Source organism: Eubalaena glacialis, chromosome 1 (genome assembly GCF_028564815.1).
Source record: "Eubalaena glacialis isolate mEubGla1 chromosome 1, mEubGla1.1.hap2.+ XY, whole genome shotgun sequence".
In the NCBI taxonomy this organism is placed as follows: Eukaryota; Metazoa; Chordata; class Mammalia; order Artiodactyla; family Balaenidae; genus Eubalaena; species Eubalaena glacialis.
In genome coordinates, this window is record NC_083716.1 from 16805244 (window position 1) to 16828000 (window position 22757).

The following is a 22757-nucleotide window of genomic DNA, read 5'->3' on the forward strand; positions in this document are numbered from 1 at the left end:
TTTTGAAACAAAGCATTTGCCTTTATCTCTTCCGAGGCATCCAGAAACCTCCCACTGTGGACTGTTCAGTTCACTCACAGAAGGACTTTCTAACTCCTCATGGGTTTCTTTCTGAGCTTAGAGATCGCTCGGATGACAGCTTAATAAAGGGGTGAGTATAGCTAAAACAGCTCTCCTTCATTCCAGGGTTTCTCAGAGTATGATCTGTGGGCATTTCTCAGAATTACCTGGGGCCCTAGTTTAAAAAAAAAAAAAAAAAAAGACAAATTCCTGGACCTAAATCAGTATCTCCAATGGGTGGAGGGGGAATCTGGGGATTTTCAATCTGCAGGGGTTTTTTTGCTTTTGTATTTAAGGAGGAAGGACGCAGATTATTCTTAATGCCTCCCAAAATTAGTGAATCACTGCTTTAATCCATAGGACTCAGATCTCTGTTTTTCTCCCTGGAAAGGATAAAATTTAACAGTATTGTAGCACTTGCATCATTAGCCAAGAAATGTGGGTGTTGCTTAGTTCTAAGCATCCTGAAACATTAAAGAAATATGTGTGTACAAATATTGAAAGAAACAGTTGCTTCATTGCTATGATACATAGTCAGATATCATGAAAGATACCATCACCATAAGTCACAGAAAGGAAGTAAATTAGGAAGCTCATCTACTGGTGGCTTAAGAATATAAGTACTATGTACAAGGAAAAAGATGACACACCTGAAAGCAAAGCTTGAATGAGGAAGTGGCTTTGTTAGGGGTCTCTCAGCAGACTTTACTGCAGTGAATTTCTAGCACAAGCTGCCTCCTCTCCATGATGGAGGCATTCTTCCCTGCCTCGTGGTGGACACAGCAGCTCACTACCCACAGTTTGCATGTTGTGGGTCCAGGAAATGCAGCTGACTTTGAATAGTACTATAAATCTGAGGTGGAAAAACATTGAGATCTAATGCCTACCCAGGTAGCTGGCTTATCCCCAAAATGCAAGCCCATGTTTCTGGGTTTTCTCTCCTGGGGACTCAATGTGCAGGGGCTTCCAGAAGATAATCAGAAATGACCCACAGAGGGGCAGAAAGACAACCCACCTCATGGTGTTAGATAAAACATCAGGTACACCTGAAAACCTGGTATCTGAGAATAACTCAAGATACAAGCAAACAAACAACAACCAAAAAAAAGCCCCTATGCTTTCCATTTTGTATTCTGTAATGACCCATCTCTTAAACTTTTTTTTTTCATGGATAGGAGTAGAAGAAAGAAATTCTTATACGTACTTAAACTTAAACCAAATTAACTCTATCAAAAATAGGATCATTTTAAATAAACAATGGGATTGAAGAATGGAACATTCCAAGAAGAAAACAATCAATAATTAAAGTTGTTTGGTGGTCAGTAATCCACTGAATGGATTAAATGAACATTTTGTGGAACGATGAATTGGATAGAAAACAGTTCTGTTTTTTGTGTATTTATAAAGGTTTATGTTGCTAACTTAGGGAGTTTTTCACTTTTATACAGTCCTTATAGGTTTTGACAAATACTGCTTACCTACTGACTATTATTAACCTCAAACAATAAAACAGCTAGTTATTTTATCAGCAAAACAAGTTTATTTGGGAGCAGCAAAGAATTGCAGTTCAGGACATGCAATTATGGTGAACCACATGCAAGTCTAGTAAAACAAAAGAGAGGAAACTTTTATAGAGGAGAAGGGGAAGTTGGGAGGGGCTGTTAATAAATAAAAAGTCCATTGGAAGAAGCTGGGATTTCTAAGTATAGTAGCTTTTCATTGGTTGAATTGTAACTGTGTTTCATTGATTTCTTGTCATGAATCAAGTAACAGAGTTGAAACTGACATTTAACTTTGTAAACTTCAAGTGCTGGAATGCCTGAAATCATTACATTACACGAGGATTACTCAAAAAGCTGTCCTTCTGTTCTTGTGTTTTGTCAGCCTTTGAAATATTTAGCACGTGTGGATTTGAATCCAGTAAAAGATATGTACTTTCTATGTACCTTAGAATGAGAAAATAGTGAGAGAACTTCACTTGTAGTAAGTTGGGGCTTTCCTGTGATGAAGGGAACAAATATGGCCATTCTGCATTGTAAAAGCTGAGATTGAATTTTGTTGTTTTTTGTTTTTTTAAACATCTTTATTGGAGTATAATTGCTTTACAATGGTGTGTTAGTTTCTGCTTTATAACAAAGTGAATCAGCTATATGTATACATATATCCCCATATCTCCTCCCTCTTGCGTCTCCCTCCCACCCTCCCTATCCCACCCCTCTAGGTGGTCACAAAGCACCGAGCTGATCTCCCTGTGCTATGCGGCTGCTTCCCACTAGCTATCTATTTTCCATTTGGTAGTGTATATATGTCCATGCCACTCTCTCACTTCGTCCCAGCTTACCCTTCCCACTCCCCGTGTCCTCAAGTCCATTCTCTACGTCTGTGTCTTTATTCCTGTCCTGACCCTAGGTTCTTCAGAACCATTTTTGGTTTTAGATTCCATATATATGTGTGTTAGCAAATGGTATTTGTTTTTCTCTTTCTGACTTACTTCACTCTGTATGACAGACTCTAGGTCCATCCGCCTCACTACAAATAACTCGATTTTGTTTCTTTTTATGGCTGAGTAATATTCCATTATATATATATGTGCCACATCTTCTTTATCCATTCATCTGTTGATGGACACTTAGGTTGCTTCCATGTCCTGGCTATTGTAAATAGAGCTGCAGTGAATATTGTGGTACATGACTCTTTTTGAATTATGGTTTTCTCAGGATATATGCCCAGTAGTGGGATTGCTGGGTTGTATGGTAGTTCTATTTTTAGTTTTTTAAGGAACCTCCATACTGTTCTCCATAGTGGCTGTATCAATTTACATTCCCACCAACAGTGCAAGAGGGTTCCCTTTTCTCCACACCCTCTCCAGCATTTACTGTTTGTAGATTTTTTGATGATGGCCATTCTGACTGGTGTGAGGTGATACCTCATTGTAGTTTTGATCTGCATTTCTCTAATGATTAGTGATGTTGAGCATGAGATTGAATTTTGTACCGTTCTTGGTACTGTTTTCTTCTGACCCCAAATTTTGAAAGTACAAATGAAAGCCATGCCTTTTTTGGATTAAAATAAATGATAGACAATAATCTCCTTTTTGCTTGTCTAGTGTTTTATTATTTAGAAATCCCTGTCCCACTCACCTCACTTATCCAAATCCAGACCAGACCAATATACGCAGATGTCCTAAAAGTCCTTACTTAGAGCTTTGGTTATCAGTTTGTTCTCTTTCAAGAACCAGGTCTGCACAAGCTGGGAAAGTTCCTGGAGGTAGGTTGGAATAGAAGACCCCTCCCACTTTTGTTCCACATCCTTATATCCCTCCAAATGCCACTACTTCTGTTTTCATGTGTTCTACTCAGACCGGTAACCTAGTGTCATTCCATCTTCGGGAACCTGTAGGGAGCTGGGGGAATAGAATGATACCACACTTTTTATTCCTTTTTTGTTCCTGGCAGACTTTCAAACCATCACATCTTCTATGAGATGTTTAATGCTTCTTACCAATTCATCCAATGAATCTGGGGGTTAGGAGTGCTAGGTTCAAGTTCTCATTTTGCTACTGAGTTACCATGGGCATGTCTTTTGACTTTCTGGAGTCTTTCAACCTTACTCTGAAGATGAGACTGTTAGATCAAATGGCCTCCCATACTCCATCCAATTCCAGTACTTTCTGTATTAGGGAGAATCTTTGACTCTCTGCTATGAATGAGACATATAGGAGACTGTAAGGACAGACAGGAAACAGAAGTCCTGGTACCTGCCCTTCAGTAACTACAGTTCAGTTGAGGGGTTAAGGCTTTCAAACAAGAGTCAAGTTATCAGTCCAAGGCTATGTGTTATGAAATGCCCAAGCAGCTGACTGCCGAGACTCACAATTCTGATTGCAGAGCTTGAAAATAATACTGGATACAGTTTGTAAACAAATCTGTGAGCTCTTGGGAGGCCAAATATCATCAACAGTCTTTTGCAATTTATTGGAGTAGGGACAGGCATCTGCAAATTGTAGATATTTACATAGATGAAATGCAATACTCTAAGGGGATTAGACTGCATCTCAGTAAAAATGAAATGTCTAGTCACCATATTGTATATTTAATTCCAACCAGAATCTTTATTAAGCCTTTTGGGGCAGGAGGACATGGGTATATAAACATTTTAAAACTCGGCTGTTCTCCAGAAGCCAGCACTCTTTCCAGTTGCTGAGAAGAGAATGTCCTATTTTAGTCACATTTAAGTAATTTTAATTGAACTATTAACTCCTTATTAGCTAGTTTGAGACTAAGAAAAAGTCAAGGCATGTACAAGTATTTAGAACAATGGCTACTTTTGTGATGAGTATTCTTAACCATTCTTGGTAACAAGTCAGGGTCTTCATTAGATCAAAGCCCCTAGTGTAGGGCTCTGTACATGGGAGACACTCAAAAAATGGTAGCTGAGGGATTGACCTTGAAATTCCAATATACCCGAAAACCAACTTTAAAGAAAATAATTAGCAGTTGCACATTTGAAAATTTTGTATGTGGTTTGCATTTCGATTGTTTTTCCATCTAAGCCATATTTTTCAAATGAGGAAACTGGGGGTCATAGAGATTAACTCGCTCAAGATTACACTGCCATGGCATCAAGATTCCTTCACCTTTAATTTTAAATTCCATGGTTCTTTCCAAAGTCTTGAACATTTAGAACATAAATACAGACATAGATAGATACAGATATTTCTCTCAATAACTTTGCATTTTTTGGAAGCAAAGAAGTCCTTGAGAAAGAAACATCTTTTAATCTGTGATTTCTTTTCCCTCCCATTCCGTTTTCCAGGCTTTCATATATCTTGCCTTGGTTTAATGTGTTGAACTTCCCAAATATCAGACCCAAAGATAAGTTTCAGAAAAAGTCAAAGAACACAACCTTGAGAATAATTTTTAAGAAGTCCTCCAGTCTTTCAAGATTCCTTTTGGTGCCCAATGTACATTTGAAGTGGAGCAGGACCCTATGGTCCTTGCCCCGCCATGTCCTCAGCCTGCCTTTTGTCCGTGGAAAAACTTTAGCCAAAGAATAAGTTTAATCAGACAAGTGAGAAATGCAGAAACAGAGGAAAACAGCCAAAGGACACCAAATAATAATAGTTTAGTCATTAAGCATAGTCAAGGACCTTTAGGTCCTCCTTAAGGGCTATAGATAATATTCTGAGCCATATCCTGTGAGCTGTCTTATAGATACTGAAACCCCACCAGGTGGAAGAAGTGAACTACATGATGACCAGGCTGTAGCCACGACATAAGCTGCCACAATTCCGAGAATTGGCCTCAAAGAAATGGAAACAAACTGACCCTGGAACTGAAGATTAACTATGCCCGAAACAATCGAGATGACACTGGTCAGACCACCGATGACCAATTTCAAGATGACTGTCAGAGCTGACTGTATTGTTTCTGCATGTAGCTCCCTCCCTCTGTCTATAAAAGCTCTTGCCCCCTGATTGTCGGGGGAGGGGGGAGTCGGCCTTTGGACAGGCATCCGCCCTCTCCCCACCCCCTCAGTTGCCGGCCTCCGAAATAAAGCAACTTTCCTTTCCTACCAACACTTGTCTCTCGAGAACTGGCTTTCGAGCGGCGAGTAGCCGGACCTGGGTTTGGTAACACGTTGGCCAGGCTTCTTAACCAGGGCTGGCATCTGGCCTGGTTTTTTATTTCCCTCTACTGCTACCTGCTGGTAGTGGATGTGCAATGGCATCTTCTAGACCATAGACCATGTGATCATTCATGTTTCTAGGGTCAGATTCTCTGTAAATCAGTGATCCTCAGCTTCAGCTGCTTATTAGAACAACATGGAATGTTTTCAAGAGTACTGATGCCCAAGCCTCACCCCTAGAGATTCTGATTCAATTTGGTCTGGGGAGGGGCTCATGCATTGGTATATTTTGAAAAGCTCACCAGAGAATTCTAAATTGTAGCCAAGATTGAGAAACACTGAGCTACATCAATTAAATCTCCCTAGTACAGATAATAGGAAGGTTAATATAACTGTGAAAAATATGCATTCGATTTTGTCACATGTAGACCAGTACCCCAATTTATTTCTTAGCGCTGGTACAACTCATTTCAGCTCTAGGTAATTTTTATGGATTAAAAAAAATTGAAATCAATTATTTTCTCTGCAAACTTTCAGGATTTTCCTCATGACTAAACAGGAATCCAGCCTAAAATAAGTTAGCTTTATTATTTTACCGCATTTCATATTATAAGCTATGATATAAATGAATACTAAAAATAAAATGAGTTATGAAAAATGTATAATTCAGAAAGAGGTGGCTTGCATTTCATATTAATGTTCCTGTAAGCTTAGCATTCCTTTGTCACGTGAGTCCATGTTAGACTAAGTCAGAGGCTTTCTTACTATTATAAGCAGGCAGATTGAAAACACAATTTATTTGAGATTGAATTTCTGTCCAGTCATGAGGAAAACTGAAAATTTCAGAAGGAGAAATTAATATAAGCTTTACACACACACACACACACACACACACACACCACACATCATGTACAGATCTTATATATTTTCACAAATTACAAATGAATGGGAAAAGGGATTTGATTTTCTTGGAAGTGAATTTAACAGATGATCCAAAGAACATCCATTAGAATAAATAAATGTTTATCCTGTATTCCCAGGAGGTATTCCATAGGCCTGCAGGTTGGGAAGAATTTCCACACCCTAGTCAATCACAATCTCAAATAGCCCAAAGGAAAACATGGCATATTTATCCTTTAGATCCTCATTATTTCTGGGAGGCTTTATATCTTGTCAGGACAAAATGTCAGAATCTATCATCACCTATACCTGTGAGGCCTTGACGCTTTGACCGGCTGGACTTCCTAGCATTTGGGAAACTACAGCTGTGGCATTTTTTCTTTAACTGCGTGAGCTTTCTGGAAAAAGAACAAAACCCAAAACCAAACCAACCAAAAAAAAACTCACCTGGTATCTTTCGGCCTTTAGGCCTTCCCTTAGCTTAAAAATTTTTTTAAACACACAAAAAATTCACAGTCTTGTTAAGGAGTGTTTTCTCAGTCTGATGGGGGAGAATTGCCAGTGTTAGCCTCAAGGGCAATTTTTATGGGAAAAAATTATGTAATGGAATACAAACCATTACTTAACAAGATGATTCTGAAAATTTCACTGAACTTAAAAGATTTCCAATAAATATGGCCTTAAAAAAATAAGGGCACATGAAAGAGACGCAGAATAAATTCATTTGTTTTTAGTCTTATTGCCTGATTTCAGCCTGATTTAAGTTCTGAAAATATTGTGCAATTATTTATTTTCATGGTTGAAGAAATGAGTTAGAAAACTAGGGAGATGTGATCTTGAAACCATTTGAAAACAACCCACCAGCCCAGTCTCTCACCCTTGTTTTATCTAGAGGATTATAGTCCTGTGAATTTCCCAGCATTATCAATTTGGATTTAGCCGATTCCAATTCTGATCATTCTGATTCCCAGAATAGACCTAGGGGAGGTAATGTGATTTTTAAATTTCTATTAAAATCGTTTTGTACATGGAAGGAAATCATTTCAGTGACCTTTGGTACTGAAAAGGACACGAGCTGTTTTAAATTCCTGAGATTAGTGTCAACATCAGTCAAAATGTTATCACTAAGATGGATTGTTCCACCTGGTTCTATTTAAAACTAAACGGGATTACTCACAGAGATCCAATCTACTTCATCAAATCGTTTGGGAGGGAAGGCTCTTTATTTGGAGGCCAGATGTGAGTTTAAAGTGGAGAGGGATGGGGACCCAGAGAACTTGTCATTCATCTAAGGTTGCACAGTGAGTCATGGTGAAGGTCAGACTACATCCAGATGTTTTGCTGTCCACCAGCACCCCACTGCCTTGGGAACCCCACTGTTAAATGCATTGGCAACATTACTCTCTTTTTAGTTCTTCTGATAAATGCAAACCTCTGCAAGTTCTTAATTTCTTCCTTTGTCCAAATGGTGCACTTTATCATTGGAATGTTAAATTCCAGACTTTTTATATCCACAAGTTGTTGCTAGGAAATGTCTGATCCATTCCAACTACTTTGCAAATGCAGCAAAATTATGAAGTGAAAAATATTTGAGGCCTTTACAAGGGTACACAAGTGGGATTGTTACTTCTCAGGACAAAACCCAGTTATTCAAGAGATTACGTTTGCTGGGAGGCGAAAGCCAAGAAACCGCAATCCAGCAAGACCTAAGATCACAGCAAATTCACGAAAGTGTGTTGATATTGTCAGCATGTTAAGTGTATTTAAATTTTTAAATGATTAATTAAAATATATGTATTTAATCAATAGCATAGTTATACTTAATTTTAGGGTAAGTACATAATTTTTTTAAATAAGGGTTTAATTAAATAGTAACCAGTATGCAGAGTATGAAATAAAATTCATATTTTATGGCAAGACAAGAATAATTCAGACATAAAAAATTTTCTCTGCCCTTTGGCCTCCTTTCTCCCCACTACTGTGCATTGTGTATCTGCATTATACATCGACCAAACCTCCCCATCGGCGGAAATACCTGCTCAACCATAAAGAGCACCATTCTCCTAGCATCAATAAGACAGCTCCTTAAAAGATAACATTCCTTCTTAATCTTGTAAGGGGCCATGATGGTGTTTAGATCTGGATTGTGTAAACTGTCAATAGTACGTCATTTAATGTATAGCCCTCTGTCTCAAAAATTTATATAACTATGCCTTGACTTCTAACAGGTGGAACAATTCTCAAAGCTTCCTGAGATGCTTTTCTCGGGTTAAAATCCTCCAATTTGGCTCAAATAAAATTTTCCATTTCTTTCTTAGATAGTCTGATTAATTTTTCATCAACAGTATTATTTAGAAGAGTTTGTTTCATTGTTTTTAACAAGAGAAAAACAAACAGAAGTTTATTAACTTGTATACTTCAGGTATCCATGGGACACACCGAGGGAAAATCAGAAGAGTTTATTTTCAGTTCAGAAGTCAGTCAATAAAAATTCTTCCTAGAAAGTACTGGCAGAAAATACATACTCTCTGTCAACTTTGTATGGAAAACACATCTACTATTATAATTTCTGTGCTGGAGGTGATGATTTTACCAAAATGTAAGCTCTATGAAAGCAAATATTTTTGCTTTTTTTTGTTTATTGCTACAGCTCTGGTGCCTTGAACAGTCCCTGGAACGTAATAGGTGCTGGAAATATTTGTTGAACCAATGGTTTTTCTTAAACAAATACAAATTGGTCAGCAAGCAGCCAGGACTGGAAATTTGGAGGATTTACCAAGGCCAAAGAGCATTTAATACTTAGATCTTATTCCCGCTTTCAGGTTGAGGTTGGTCATCGATTTGAGAATAAGGACAGGATTTTGGCTTTGACATTGATTTTTATTTTTCAAATCTTCAGCCCATGTGTTTGCAGCCAGGTGTTCACCTTGACAATTTGCAATGCCTGAGGTGGCAATAGAAAGAAGGGTTATATTTCATCCACTTTTATATCTTCAGGATGTCTTGCACATAGTAGGTTTTCAATACACATCTACAGATTTGCATTGAACTATGCAACTTCAGTTTTAAGTGTAGCTTTCTATTTTTCTTGGCAAATGTTAATCTGGGAAAGAGTCGACATAAGGACTGAACACGTAGGCATACTGTTATTCAGTCCTGCCGCGATGATTAAGTTTGGTTTTATTTCCGACCTGAAATGAAAGGCAGTTCACATATGGGAAACTGCTGTCCAATTCCTCTCCACCTGCCAGTCATTTTTCAAGAAAGTGCTATCTGCATAATTCTCCATGTCTTTTTCCAATGGATTTATGTCGTATTAAGATACTTTGGTTATGTATTTCAGTATGAGGCCCCCTCCAGGGCCAGGTAGGTTGACAGGAAATGGCTATGCACTGTGGTGCCCCTGCCTAATCAGGACTCACAGATGGGGGGTTGCATGGCAGAATTTTCGCATGAGGGCACCAGGGAGAGTTGGAATGGGGAGTGGACTCCCCACCACCTCACCATACCTTCCTCTGTCCATTTATATTCCTCAGAGCTAGAAGAGTAACTATTATCAAATGCTGACTTTCAACACACTTTACTTCCTTTCCAAATGGTAATCTTCACATCTAGAACCATGGAATCCAGAATTTTCCTGTCTGGAAAGACTTACCCTTTGCTGGGTGTTCATTTTGGTCTTTAATAATTGACATCCTGAGAAAGTCAATGCAACGTGTAAAAGCAGCTTCACCTGATGGTCACTGAATCTTCAAGCGACTGCCACACACTCTGGGCACAAACTCCCACCAAGTGTAGGGGGCCCCAACCTTGAAGGCACAACATTTATGCCCTGAAGTTGGGTGATAGGTTGACTGAGTTTTTGTCATTGCAGATGAAAGAAAGCAGATGGGGACGCTTCAAAGTGTGGTGATCTTCTAAAGAGTAGTTCTCTCTGAACCCAAAGGGGCCAGTGGTCAAAGGTGGCTTAATTTGAAGCCAGATCACTTCTTGACCCCTGGTCCACATAGTCATAGCATTTGATTTTTCCATTTTGTGCAGTGCAGTGAAAAGGGACTTCTTATATCATGTCATTTCTATGTTAGAGGTCTAGCTTTAAATTCTTGAATTGCTTAGAATACAAGGACTAAATATATGATAGAACCAAAGCCTCTAGAGAACCAGATTCTCTGATACACTAACATATAGAAAGAGTTGTATTAGTTAAAGAGCTCATAGAGAAGCGCTGAGAGTTAAAAGCCTGGGAGAAAGAGACAAAAAGAAAAAAATATCAATAGGCACATGAGGAATTAATTTAGAAATTATAACAATAATAATAAAACTTGGCACTCTTTGTTAAATGAAATTAAAAGAAATTTGGACTACAAAGATCTCAAAGAACTATTTCCTCTAAAGAATCCTTGGGAAATGTGTCTCTGTAAAGTACTTCATCTGGCTGCCATCTATCAGATGGAATTAAAGAAATAAATCTGTTTATTCACTGCCAACCTCCTCACTGTTGTTTTTTCAACATGGAATAATAGACGAGTTATTAAGTAAAAAAGTTATTAGTTATTAACTTTGAAAAGAGGAAGAAAGGATAATTTTCATAAGGGAAGAAAAGTAGATACAGGAAACCACCTTGACTTTATGATGACATCAGGATATATAACAAACAAAAATGAAATCTATTGACATTGGCAAAAATACGATGATGCAGTGAATACCCAGAAAAGGTCAAATCAAATAAGTTGGGTTTGTCCTACCCTTTGTTCCCTCAAAGGGTAGGACAAATTATAGGAATTTAGGGGAATTTATCTTTAAGGTGTTACATTTCTTAACACTTTGTGGGAAAATTAATTCACATAGACTGATAATCTCGGTGACTACAGAAGCCATCTGGTTTTCCATAGTCCTCTGAATAACTTCTTTGACATGTGCCATCTTTCCTGGTTAGTCAAGAGCATGGAGTCAGATTCCTAGTTCTACCATTTAATAACTGTGTGACCCTGGGCAAATCACTTCACCTCTCTGATCCTTAGTTTTCCCATCAGTAAAATGGGGATACTCAAATAGCTAACCTCATAAGATTAGTGCGAGGATTAAATGAAGTAATGCTTACAAAGTGCTTGGCACTCTTCCTGCTATATAATAAACACACAATAAACGGTAGTTTTCGTCATCATAGTGTGCAGTGCTCTTTTCACTATCATGCTCATTTCAGACATTTTTCTTCTTTTGTTCAATCTGCTCTTCCTTTGTCTTTCCAAATCTCGTTCATTCTTTTAGTCCCAATTTATCCCTCTTCTGTTCCAAGGGGGGCTTCTCTGAGAACATTAGCTTACATTCATGTTATCTTCCTCTGAATTCCTGCATTACTTTTTGTTTATATGGTAGATTTTAACACTTAGATTCATTCTTTCTTATGTTACACAATACTAGTTTCATGATAGTCACATCTCCCCGAGTAGATTTAGAATGACAGGCTTGATGGGGTTACAAGGGTTCCTTAAAAACTTAGGCTATCACTTGTCCAAAAGAGGTAGTATCATTCCCATTTTACAGATGTAGTAATTGAGGCCCAGGAGGTGAAGTGAATGTTCCAGGCCCAAGGTCAAACAGAAGCTAGATGACAGATCAGTGGGACCCCGAAGACTGTGCTTCATAAGGTAAGTGCATGGGTTTTGGAGCCAGGTCACCTGGATTTGAATCTGTGACCTTGGGACAATTACTTAACTTCACTGAGCTTTATTTTCCTCATCTTTAAAATGAGGTTGGTAGTACTTACCTTGAGTTGTTGAGAAGGTTAAATGGAATAATGTGCAGAAAGCAGTGCCTAGTGTTATTGAAGAGAGGCTCAAAAAACCAGACCCCTTTCCATTCCTTTCTACATCTTAAAGAATAAAATAGGTATCTTCTACAACTTCTAAGCACCAAGCCTTATTAAGCAGCACTGAGTAAATACTCTTTTATTGACTCAAGAGAAAAGTGGAGGGTTTTTGCTGATGACAAATGTTAGAACTCTATCACCCCAGCATCTCTGAAGTATCCAGCCCTAAGAACTCATCTTCATAACCAAAACCAAGTGGAGACTTGGTGTGCTGCGGGCATGTGTAGCTGCACTTTGGGGAAGGCCCCATTTTGTGAGACTGTAACCTCATATTTCACTTTAATTCGACGTGCACTTATTATTCTGAGCACTCTTACAGATCCTAACAATATAAAGGTGACCAAGATATGGCTTAGCTTGCAAAGAATCCACAGACTTGTATGGAATAACAGATATATTGACAAAAGAAGTAATAGATTTACATGCTACAGAGGAAATGGATACAAACTGATGTGGAAACATGGATGGGGCAATCAATTCTACTTGAGAAAGGGAGGCGAAGAGATAGAGAAGGATGACATTTGAGCTGGACCTTGGGGGTCAAGTGTTTGCCAAGTAAGCAAATACTATATTAAAAATACTCACAGCGCTCTGATTAGCTTTACTCTTATTTTTCATTTAATTCCTGCATCGTAGAGAGTTAACCAGGCAATTCTTATATGGTTTAAATGATCTGGACTGTCATCTATACTCTCAGATTCAAAAAATTAGGAGGGAAGGAGTGCAAGGGGGAGGGGATGGTGGAAAATGCTTTGAAGATAATGAATAATGTGCAAATGTCTAACAGCCAACATATGAAGAGGAGCATCTTTCCTAAAATGATGGTGTCATTAGTATCAAGTCTATTTATACAGCTCAGTAAATAAATACTGCATTAAAATGTTCACAGCACTGCCTAATAAATCCACAACGCAGCTCAAGTTTGGCTTATGTAAGCTGAGAGGAATGCTGGCAGAGCTTTTGTGATTTCACCCACTTTGTTTGGAAGTGTGAGAATATTAATTAAAGAAAAGTTGGATCACAGCATCCAGGCAGATCTGAGCTGTCAGCATCTTGCTAGCCAGCTGTAATTGGTTAAGACCAATTTCTTCCTAGATCTCCCTCTTCTTGAGTTCAAGTCCTCCTCCTCCTCCTCGTAGCTCATTGCTAGAGCTTCTGATCTCCTAGCTGGATCCTCTTGATTTGGGCCTTGTTTAGGCTTTGGGAAGACCTTTTTGCTACAGTGTTAAATTTTGTGCGATTTTTTTTGTGGCAAGATAATGGGATTGCAAAACAATTTAGGAGACAGCAGGATTGGATAAGCATACAAGGCAAAAAGCAATTTGATCAAGGAGTTACCTTTCCTTGGAGCACAAGAAAATCCTGTCAGTCCTACATATGACTCTGAACAAAAACAGCAGTTATGTTTTCCCAGCAGTTCCTAGAAGAAGGCTTTAGAGGAGGGACTATAGAGGAGGGACTATAATTTCTGGGCACTTTAGCCAGTATCAGTAGCTACTTTGATAAGTTAATTATGTTATTTGTTTTGGATGATTTATTGGTATCTTTCCTAGTTTTCTGTAGTCTAGCTCTGCACATCCTGCCCTTCTAGGCACTGAGTGCATTCTTATCCTCTCTTACCATCCTGCTGCTCTAAGGCTCATATAGTCATTTGCACCTTAGTATAAATGAGACTTTAAATGGGATCCCTGGTCCTTGAGGTACTTTTATCTTAAGACTTGATGTTAATAAGAATTAACACCTATAAAGGAATTAAAGATGTTAATCAGGTGATCCACTGTTTCTTACAACAGGATACTCTTATCATCTTCACATGAAGCCATGTTTTAGAAAAGACTGCTTAGTCAGTCATGGGAAAGGCTGCTCCTGCCTTTATTCTTCATCAACTATAAATGAACCCTATCTTCAAGGTTGGGGGGATGCCTTGATATCCAATTTCCTTACCCCAGTTTAGAGTCTATGAGGGACATTTTTCTTTTATATTTTTTAAATTGAGATATAATTTACACACCGTAAATTCACCTTTTTAAAGTGTACAATTCAGTGGTTTTTAGTATATCTAGAGTTGTACAACAATCACCACTATCTAATTTCACAACATTTTCACCTCAGACCATTAGCAGTCACTCCCCATTCTCCCCTCCCCCATCTCTTGGCAACCATTAATCTATTTTCTGTCTTTATGGATTTGTATATTGTGGACACTTCATATAAACAGAATCATATAATATGTGGCCTTTTGTTCCTGCCGTTCTTCACTTAGCACTTTTTCAAGGAGCATCTACGTCATAGCAAATATCAATACTTCCCTCCTTTTTATGGCTAGATAATGTTCTATTGTATGGATATATCACATTTAATTTATTCGTACATCAATTGATGATCATTTCCACTTTTTGACTATGATGAGTCATGCTGCTGTGAACATCCATGTACACATTTTTGTGTGACAACATATCCATTCTATTTGGGAAAATTTTACCCCTAAGCAATTTTTACCCTCCCGCCCTTAATTAGGGATTATTAATTCCCTGAGGGAAGGTATTTTATTTCTGTTGATATCACTAGTGCTTGGCACAGTTCTCTGAACCCAAGATGTGCTTAAGAAGTGCCGTTGGTGACAATTCAAAGGGCTTAGATGGTGTAAGAGTTAAGGAAGGAGAGCTATGGGGCCTTGAGAATTTCTTTGGTCCCGGCAGTTACACTCTGATGTCTGTGCACTGGTGATTTGGCCTGTTCTAGAGAATCAAGTAAACTTTATTCATTCTTCCATAGGTAAAATTTCACCCCTCACACCACGCAATAACTAACTAACTACCTAAGTAAATAAATAAATAAATGAATAATCACCCTTCCTATGAGGCTCTCCCCAAACCTACCAAATAGGATTCACCTTTAAGTCTTTTACTCATTTAACACTGAATTTGTACTTTAACAAAGGATTTAGGGCTATCAGATTTGCCTTGTAGTTATCTATGCAGGTGTTCCTATTACTCCTACTTGATGAAAAGGTTTGCAAAGTCAAAGATGCTTTATTACTCATCTCCTGTCCAGAGTTCTAGCCTAATGCCTTTGTCATTGGAGCTGTGCATTGCTTGTTAACTTGCATGTTATACGGAGCCAGATGGCCATCTAAAAGGAGGGGTAGGAAACACGCTAACCAGTCATACTAGGAGCCTCCGTAGAGTTCCCCTGGTTCCTGGAACAGAAGGTGTCGACTTTTATGGTTCTCCTGGGCAAGAGGCCCAGTCAAGGAGTGGATATTATTGAAATCAGAGATGTACAAAAAATCTGAGTCAATCCACACATTCCTTGTCTGCACTTGGACAGTATGCTCCATGCTCGCTCCTGCCTGTGTCACTGTCGCCTGTGGATTATCCTCTTGCAGAGCTCAAGTTCCTTCCTCCTCCAAGAAGCTTTCAGTGTGATGTAGAGTTAGACTTGTGGCCTCCAAAGCCAACCAGTCTGGTTTAAAGTCTGGCTCTGTCATGTATCAGCCATAGCCTTGAGCAAGTTATTGAGCTTCACTGTGCTTTGGCTTCCCATACAAAATTGGGGGTAGTGACAGTCCTGGTTTTACAAGGCTGTTGTAGGATTCACTAGGGCGTGTACGCTCAGCTCACTGAATGCTAGTCATGATTGTACTCCATTCCATCACCGTCTCTTTCTTCTGTCACCATACAGTTTGGTAATTAATTGTCCTCTAGTTTTTCTCATAGAGTAATTTTACTTTGTCCCCCCATTCATTTTTCCAGGACACACTTGAGAACCAAGAGGCAGGCAAATAACAATATCTCCACTACCACCATCAAGATAACTGAGCACCCCAAATTAATGTCACAGAACGCCTGTACTAGCAACTAATGGGCTCTCCTCATAAAACCTCTTATACACACACTCATAGCGTATTAACCCTTAATGTATGTACAGTGAGTACGCGAGGCACCATCTGCCTCCCCAGCCCATGGCATAAACAAAAGCAGTCCAGGATCATTTGGTATAAGAAAAAATAAGAGATTGGCACAACATTGTAAATCAACTACACTTCAATTTAAAAAATTAAATTAAAAAAATTAAAAAATTAAACTAAAAAATAAAACCCCATTTGTAACAATGGACAGGTCATCCAGACAGAAAATCGGTAAGGAAACGCTGGCCTTAAATGACACATTAGACCAGATGTGTGTGTGTGTGTGTGTGTGTGTATGTAAATGTCTTCCATGTCCCAGTACTTCTTAGAAAATACTTAGAATATGGTAAAATAATGCCCATCACCATGACCCTGAGTAAGAAGAGTTTAAGAAGGCAAGAGAGTGTTAACAAATTTCAGAAAGATTATGATGAACATAATTTAAAATTTAAACTATAGGAGAGTGACTTCTCAAATGACATCAGGTAAACGAGAGATCACAGTTTGGTCATTTTCCTCTTTTTCTTACTATGTCATAAGCTCTTGTTAAAGAGTTTTAGATCTTGCATATCTTTTGTGTCCCCAGGAGAGCTCCCAAGTCAATATTGACTAGTCCATAAAAACCTGTTAATTGTTGAGAAAACAACTTATATTAAAAAGGCCCACAACTTGGCTTTTAAATTAATTGGATCTGACCCCATACCAAAAGAAAAAAAAGTTATAAAAATCATTGATATGAATATTTTATTTGAAACCATTAACAAAATAGAATAATGCTTGTGAATTGGTATTTAACCCCACATTTAGTGATTCCTTCTTTTAACATGTATTTATTAGCTCTTGTCATGAGCAGTGCAATGTATTTACGTGCTAGGAATATGGTAGTGAGCAAGGCAGATGTGAATTGTTCCCCTCTGAGGGGTTTAACATTCTAGAGCAGGGCTGTACACTAGAACTTTCTGCAATGATGAAAATATTCTACATCCGTGCTGTCCAATACTGTAGCCACTCTTACCATCATACGGCTACCGAACAATTCCAGTGTGGCTAGTACAACTGAAAAACCAGATTTTAAATTTTATTTAATTTTAATTAGTTTAAAAATTTAAGTCACATGTGGCTAGTGGCTACTGAATTGGGCAGCCCAGCTCCAGAGTCCAGTCCTGTGAGTGCAAAGTTCACTTAAACCCTTAGATTTCCAGAACCATCTAGCCAGAGTTGATATTGAGAATGGCTCCAGAGGTCCTTCCAGATTCTTGGTCATTAGACAAAGACTTCATCAACTTAGATGTTTTAAAGAGATTTTTCAATAAAACACATTTCCTGCATGTCTGTGTATTCAACTTCAGGAAAGAAATCTAAGTTAATCCAGCTTCTGAATCTGAAAGCCCTCTCCCTTTGGGCCTGTTTATGATAGTTTAAATCCTCCTTCTCATCCCAAGGGAAAGTACTTGGCACAAGCCCTGAAGAGAAAGGGGTAGGGGTGGGGAGACTGAGTGCTTCAACTTCTCAGCTGATTAAAGAATTATTGTTGCTCCCATCTGTCTTCTCCACCACCCCCCAACCCATCAACATGCACACAAACGCACACACAGTTATGTAAGCACCTTTCTGGAATCCATGCTAATATGTCAGCAGCTTTGAGTCAGGGTAGATGTATTTGGCCCTGCATGTTCATTGCATATCTTACCAGCTGCTATTTAGATTTCACTCTGAATAGTTTGTGTCCTCAGCAGAAAGAACAAAGTGGAAAGATACAGACACCCTCTGAGGCCTGTCCTGGAGGCATGATGCAACCATTAGGAAGAGGGAGTGGCTGAGAGGTGGCAGCTCCAAATGCCCTGTTGGAAAGTTGAGCAAGGGCAGAAAAGATGTCAACCTGGAAGCTGGAGATGCCACGCGGAGCTGGGGAGCCCAGGTAATTCTCTTCACATTGTCAGCTCTGGTTTCTTCCCCAGCAAGACTGAAGTGCACCAGATTCAGGCCTAGGTTATATGATGGCCAAGACTAGCTTATAATCCATTCTCGTTACCTCCTTTCCTCCAGAAATATGCCCAGAACAGGGCTATCTCTTGCAGGGACAGTTCATCACTCTGCAGCCCCCAGCTCCACCTTCACTCATGTTCATCCATCTGGAATCGGGCTGGAATGAACAACAAGGGCAACTCTGGAAGGGGAAGGTCACAGATGACTCTCTGCACCGAGGATGGGAGTGGGTGTGGTCGGGGGTGCACAGTGGGAGGAGGGTCTATCCTACCCTCTCTGCTCTGATGAATTACATGTCTATGAGGCACATGTCCTTTTCGCCTTGGCCTGGAGACTTGCCCCCATCTCTCAGCAGGCTGTCCTACAGTTCTCTTGGCCGAGTAACAGAAAGCTGGGTCTGGGACAAATGCCTCGGTTAGCAGATTTCTGGACCAGTTCAGTCACCAGCTTTCCTTGGGGCCACTACCATTGTTAGGAGGAAGAAGAGCCGTCATTGGGCTGGACATAGCTTAAATAAATCGTGGGGAAAATTGCTGGCTTACTGCTCTGGGAAGGGGGAGATGCAGAGGAATGAAACTGGCTGAGGAGGAGCAGCCTGCAGTCCCACGCCACGTTGCTCTCCATCCAAATGCCTCTGCCCCTCTCCCGCCCAATGGCGTGCGGGCACACGGAGTCCGGACAGGTTGCTTCTTCCCAGCCCTGGCTATGACACTCCCCAGGGGCAGAGAGCAGAGGGGAAACCAGGCTTCTGTGCTCAGGAACAGGGTTCTTTTCTGGAGGGGGAATGGAGGGGTGGTTGTCATCAGCCTCTTCCAGGACTATTGAAAACGAAGGGCCTTTTCCTCTCAAAATCACCCTCGTGCGTATTCCGCAGCTTCTCAGAAGAGACACCGGCCTCTCCCCGTTACCCGGGGTGGGGGGCGGTGAGGCTCCCCAGAAGTGCTCCCTGGTCCACCTGCGGTCCAGTCACCTGGTTGTTAGAAGGCAGATTCCAGGGCCCCACAACAGAACTACCAAATCAGAACCTTTGGGTTGGGGGAGATCGTGAAATCTGCCCTGAGACTTCCTTTGGGGAACAAACCGCTCATGTGGGAGAAGCCCCTAGAGCAGCATCTTCGTAACAAGTATCCCAGATGGTTCAGCTGCAGGTGGAACGTTCTGGGATGAAGAGAGGGCCAGGAGCAGGCTCTCTAGCCTCACTGTACAGGGAAGAGAATGGACTGGGAGCCAGGAGCCCTGTGTTCTCCCAGCACGTCCGTGAGCCACGTAAACGCTCCAGTGCCTTAGTCTTCAGGCTCTTCTTCCACTCAATGCGGACCTGAAGGGCCTGGGAGCTAGCGCTTGTCCGTCCATCTCAGCTTAGACGTCTGAGCAAAACAGGAGAAGGACTTCTGGCTTCAAAGCGGTGTACCCACCCCCATTGTTGATTCCCAGACAGTTTTACCTTGATGTGTTTTTTAATTTCCTTCACTAAGGTGGCTTGGTTTCTACTTATGAAGGCACATAATATAATAATGTGTGCCTTCATAAGTAGAATTATATAATAATATATATTTTATATTTTATATAATATATATATAAATAATATAGTTATATATTATATATAATAATATATATATTATTTACCACACCTGTATTTATTTTTCATTATAAATGTGACATGTGCTCATAGTAAAAAAAAAAAAAAAAAAAAGAGAGAGAGAAAAATTCAAACATTATAGAAATGCCTCCCCCCAATGGCCAACTGTGATCATACTTCTCAGAGATGATTCTTATTGACAATTTGATGTATGTTCTTCTGGACAAAAAAAGGTATTGTCTGAGTAGCGGCAGTATAACTAACCTATATTGAGTGCTTACTCCACACCAGGCGGTGTGTCAGGGGCTGTTTGTACATCATCCATTTCAACATCATAACAACCCCTGTGAGGGAGGGATTTCTCTCCCCAGTTAGGGTTGGGAAAAAATTTTTTTAAATTTATTTATTTATTTATTTTCGGCTGCGTTGGGTCCTCGTCACTGCGGGTGGGCTTTCTCTAGTTGCGGCGAGCGGGGGCTGCCCCTCGCCGTGGAGCGCAGGCCTCTCATGGCAGTGGCCTCTCCTGCTGCGGAGCACGGGCTCTAGGTGTGCGGGCTTCAGTAGTTGTGGCACATGGGCTCAGGAGTTGTGGCTCGCGGTCTCTAGAGTGCAGGCTCAGTAGTTGTGGCGCACGGGCTTAGTGGCTCTGCGGCGTGTGGGATCTTCCCGGACCAGGACTCGAACCCGTGCCCCCTGCATTGGCAGGTGGATTCTTAACCACTGCGCCACCAGGGAAGCCCAGGGTTGGGAAAATGTTATATGCACCAACACCAGTCATTTATTTTTGTAAATGTGGGATGATGTTATACCTGCTGTACTGCAATTTGCTTCTTTCATTCTTAAGATATTGTGAACGTCTTTCCTAATCATTCATGTAAAACTTTGAACATCTGCAGAATGTTCAATTATATGAAGTCATCATAATTAAGCAATTCCCAAAGGATTTTTGTTGTTGTTGTTACAAACAACGCTACTGTGAACAATTTTTTTTTACGGATATCTTTGTGTATTTGTGTGAGTATTTCTGTAGGATAAATTCCTAGAAGTAGAAACAGTAGGTCAATATACACATATAAAATCATTATACAGTATACCTTAAACTAAAACAATGTTATATGTCAATTATATCTCAATAAAACTGGAAAAAAGTAGAGTCTTAACTCCAATCTAGCTTTACCAAAAAAAAAAAAAAAAGAAAAAGAAAGAGACAGTAGGTCCAATAGGGCATGCAAATGAAAATTTTTTAATACTTTTCTGTACAATCTAGATAACAGAAAATGAACTATATTTGAGTGTCTCATCTATGTGCTGAAGGTCTTTTCAAATCTAAATCCAAATACAAAGTGAAGATCAGGACATCTGTTTCTCAGAGCTGGTTTTAGATTCTTGGTTCTGCCACTAAATAGCTATGAAACCAGGAGCCACAAAGAAAATATATCATTAAACGTCTGAGGCCTTGATTTCTTCCTGTGTGAAATGGCAACACTGTAAGATCTGTTTTCCAAAGCCCTCTTTTGCTCTACCATTCCCCCATTTGATTCATCCTTTAGTTCTCTGCATTTGTTTTCTTATTTATGAAAAAAGACTTGATCCTTTCGGCCTTTTAGGATCAATGAGTTAATGCATCCATTAGTTAAGAACTTTCAAACTTAGAAGTGCTAAGCAGTTCTCTTATTACTTGTAGAGCAAGCAAACTTTGCTGGATATAACCTTAAAATTGCTTCAACTTCTAAAATTGTTCCTTGGTCTTTAAGTAAACAAGATGATCATTGACTCCAAGAAGTCACTGTGTCTTAGCATTCTGGATGTGATGAATAGCAGGAGGTGTCTGGGAAGGCTGATATGGTATCACATCTCTCTCGGGAATCTTGGCTTCCCAAAATGAGTGTTTCCAACTGTCCATTCCCTAACAAAGAAGAGACTGTGTGGACCATGACCTCACAGAACACACAGCACATTTTAGATGAGAAACTTACCCAATCACAGTCTGTGGTGTTTGGGACAAAGTCTGAGATAATAAGGTCTTAACATTTTCACTGTGTTCCATAGTCACCATCCCACTTGGGCCTCTCAACATCCCTGACGCAATAGCCAGAGATGGGATGGTTATTCCCATTGTTAAGATGCAGATGGAGAAATTCAGAGAGGTGTGCTGACTGCCTGCTGTCACACAGCGGTGAGGGGCAGAGCCCAGCACAGAGTCTGGGGCCCATCCTCACTCGTCGGCAGTGGGCCCCAGCACGTTACTCTCCAGATCCTTTCTGCTGACCCTTTTTAATGGCTAGATTCCTCTTCAGTGTCCTCTCCAGTACAGACGTATCCAGTTTAGAAGGTTTAATACCTTGGTCTTGTAAGTGGCATGTACAGGCTATTGCGTGGAATTTCTCTGAATTTGGGATCCGAGCGATGGTGAGTTTTACTTTCTAAAACACAAGAAAGAAGAACATTAAATGACTAAAGACTATTCTTAGGACCGTTGGTTCTCAGTGTCAGTCTGTCCTCATTCACACCCTTTGAAGCTGGTTTTGAGGAAAATCTGGACCGGAAGAAACCAGGATGGATGACTTATATTGATATATTCAGGTGGAAGAAGGATTTTCATTCTCTGGCCTCCACTGGCCTGAGCCTTTAGGGCAGATTCCAGAGTACATCAGTCCTGTCCAGATGGGCCCATTTGTACCAAGAAATAAAAAGCCTCTTGAAACAAGAGAATCCAAATAAGACCACCAGACAGGACCAGCCCCTGACAAAATTGGGAGGAAATTGAAGTTCTATGTGTTTCTCCTGCAATCTAGCATCTCTTCCCCTTTCACATGCACATCTCC

The 22757-nt window shown here is 40.0% G+C and overlaps 1 protein-coding gene and 1 long non-coding RNA gene across 5 annotated transcripts in view; one reads left to right on the forward strand and one right to left on the reverse strand.

Annotated features, from left to right (window-relative positions):
- Nucleotides 1-22757, forward strand: part of LOC133093379 (uncharacterized) — a 25103-nt gene continuing 2346 nt past the window's right edge. Inside the window, exons 1-2 of one of the 2 annotated variants that reach the window (XR_009701266.1) lie at nt 1-151; nt 18101-18285. This is a non-coding gene — a long non-coding RNA (uncharacterized LOC133093379). The remainder of the gene's footprint in view (nt 152-18100; nt 18286-22757) is intronic. The other variant, XR_009701267.1, reaches the window with a different exon arrangement.
- The window catches only part of PLEKHS1 (pleckstrin homology domain containing S1), a 22433-nt gene continuing 21726 nt past the window's right edge, over nt 22051-22757 (reverse strand). For 2 of the 3 annotated variants that reach the window (XM_061193165.1, XM_061193156.1), the window contains exon 13: nt 22051-22355. In XM_061193165.1, the coding sequence (XP_061049148.1) occupies nt 22176-22355 (180 nt within the window). In that variant the 3' untranslated portion in view covers nt 22051-22175. The remainder of the gene's footprint in view (nt 22356-22757) is intronic. The other variant, XM_061193175.1, reaches the window with a different exon arrangement.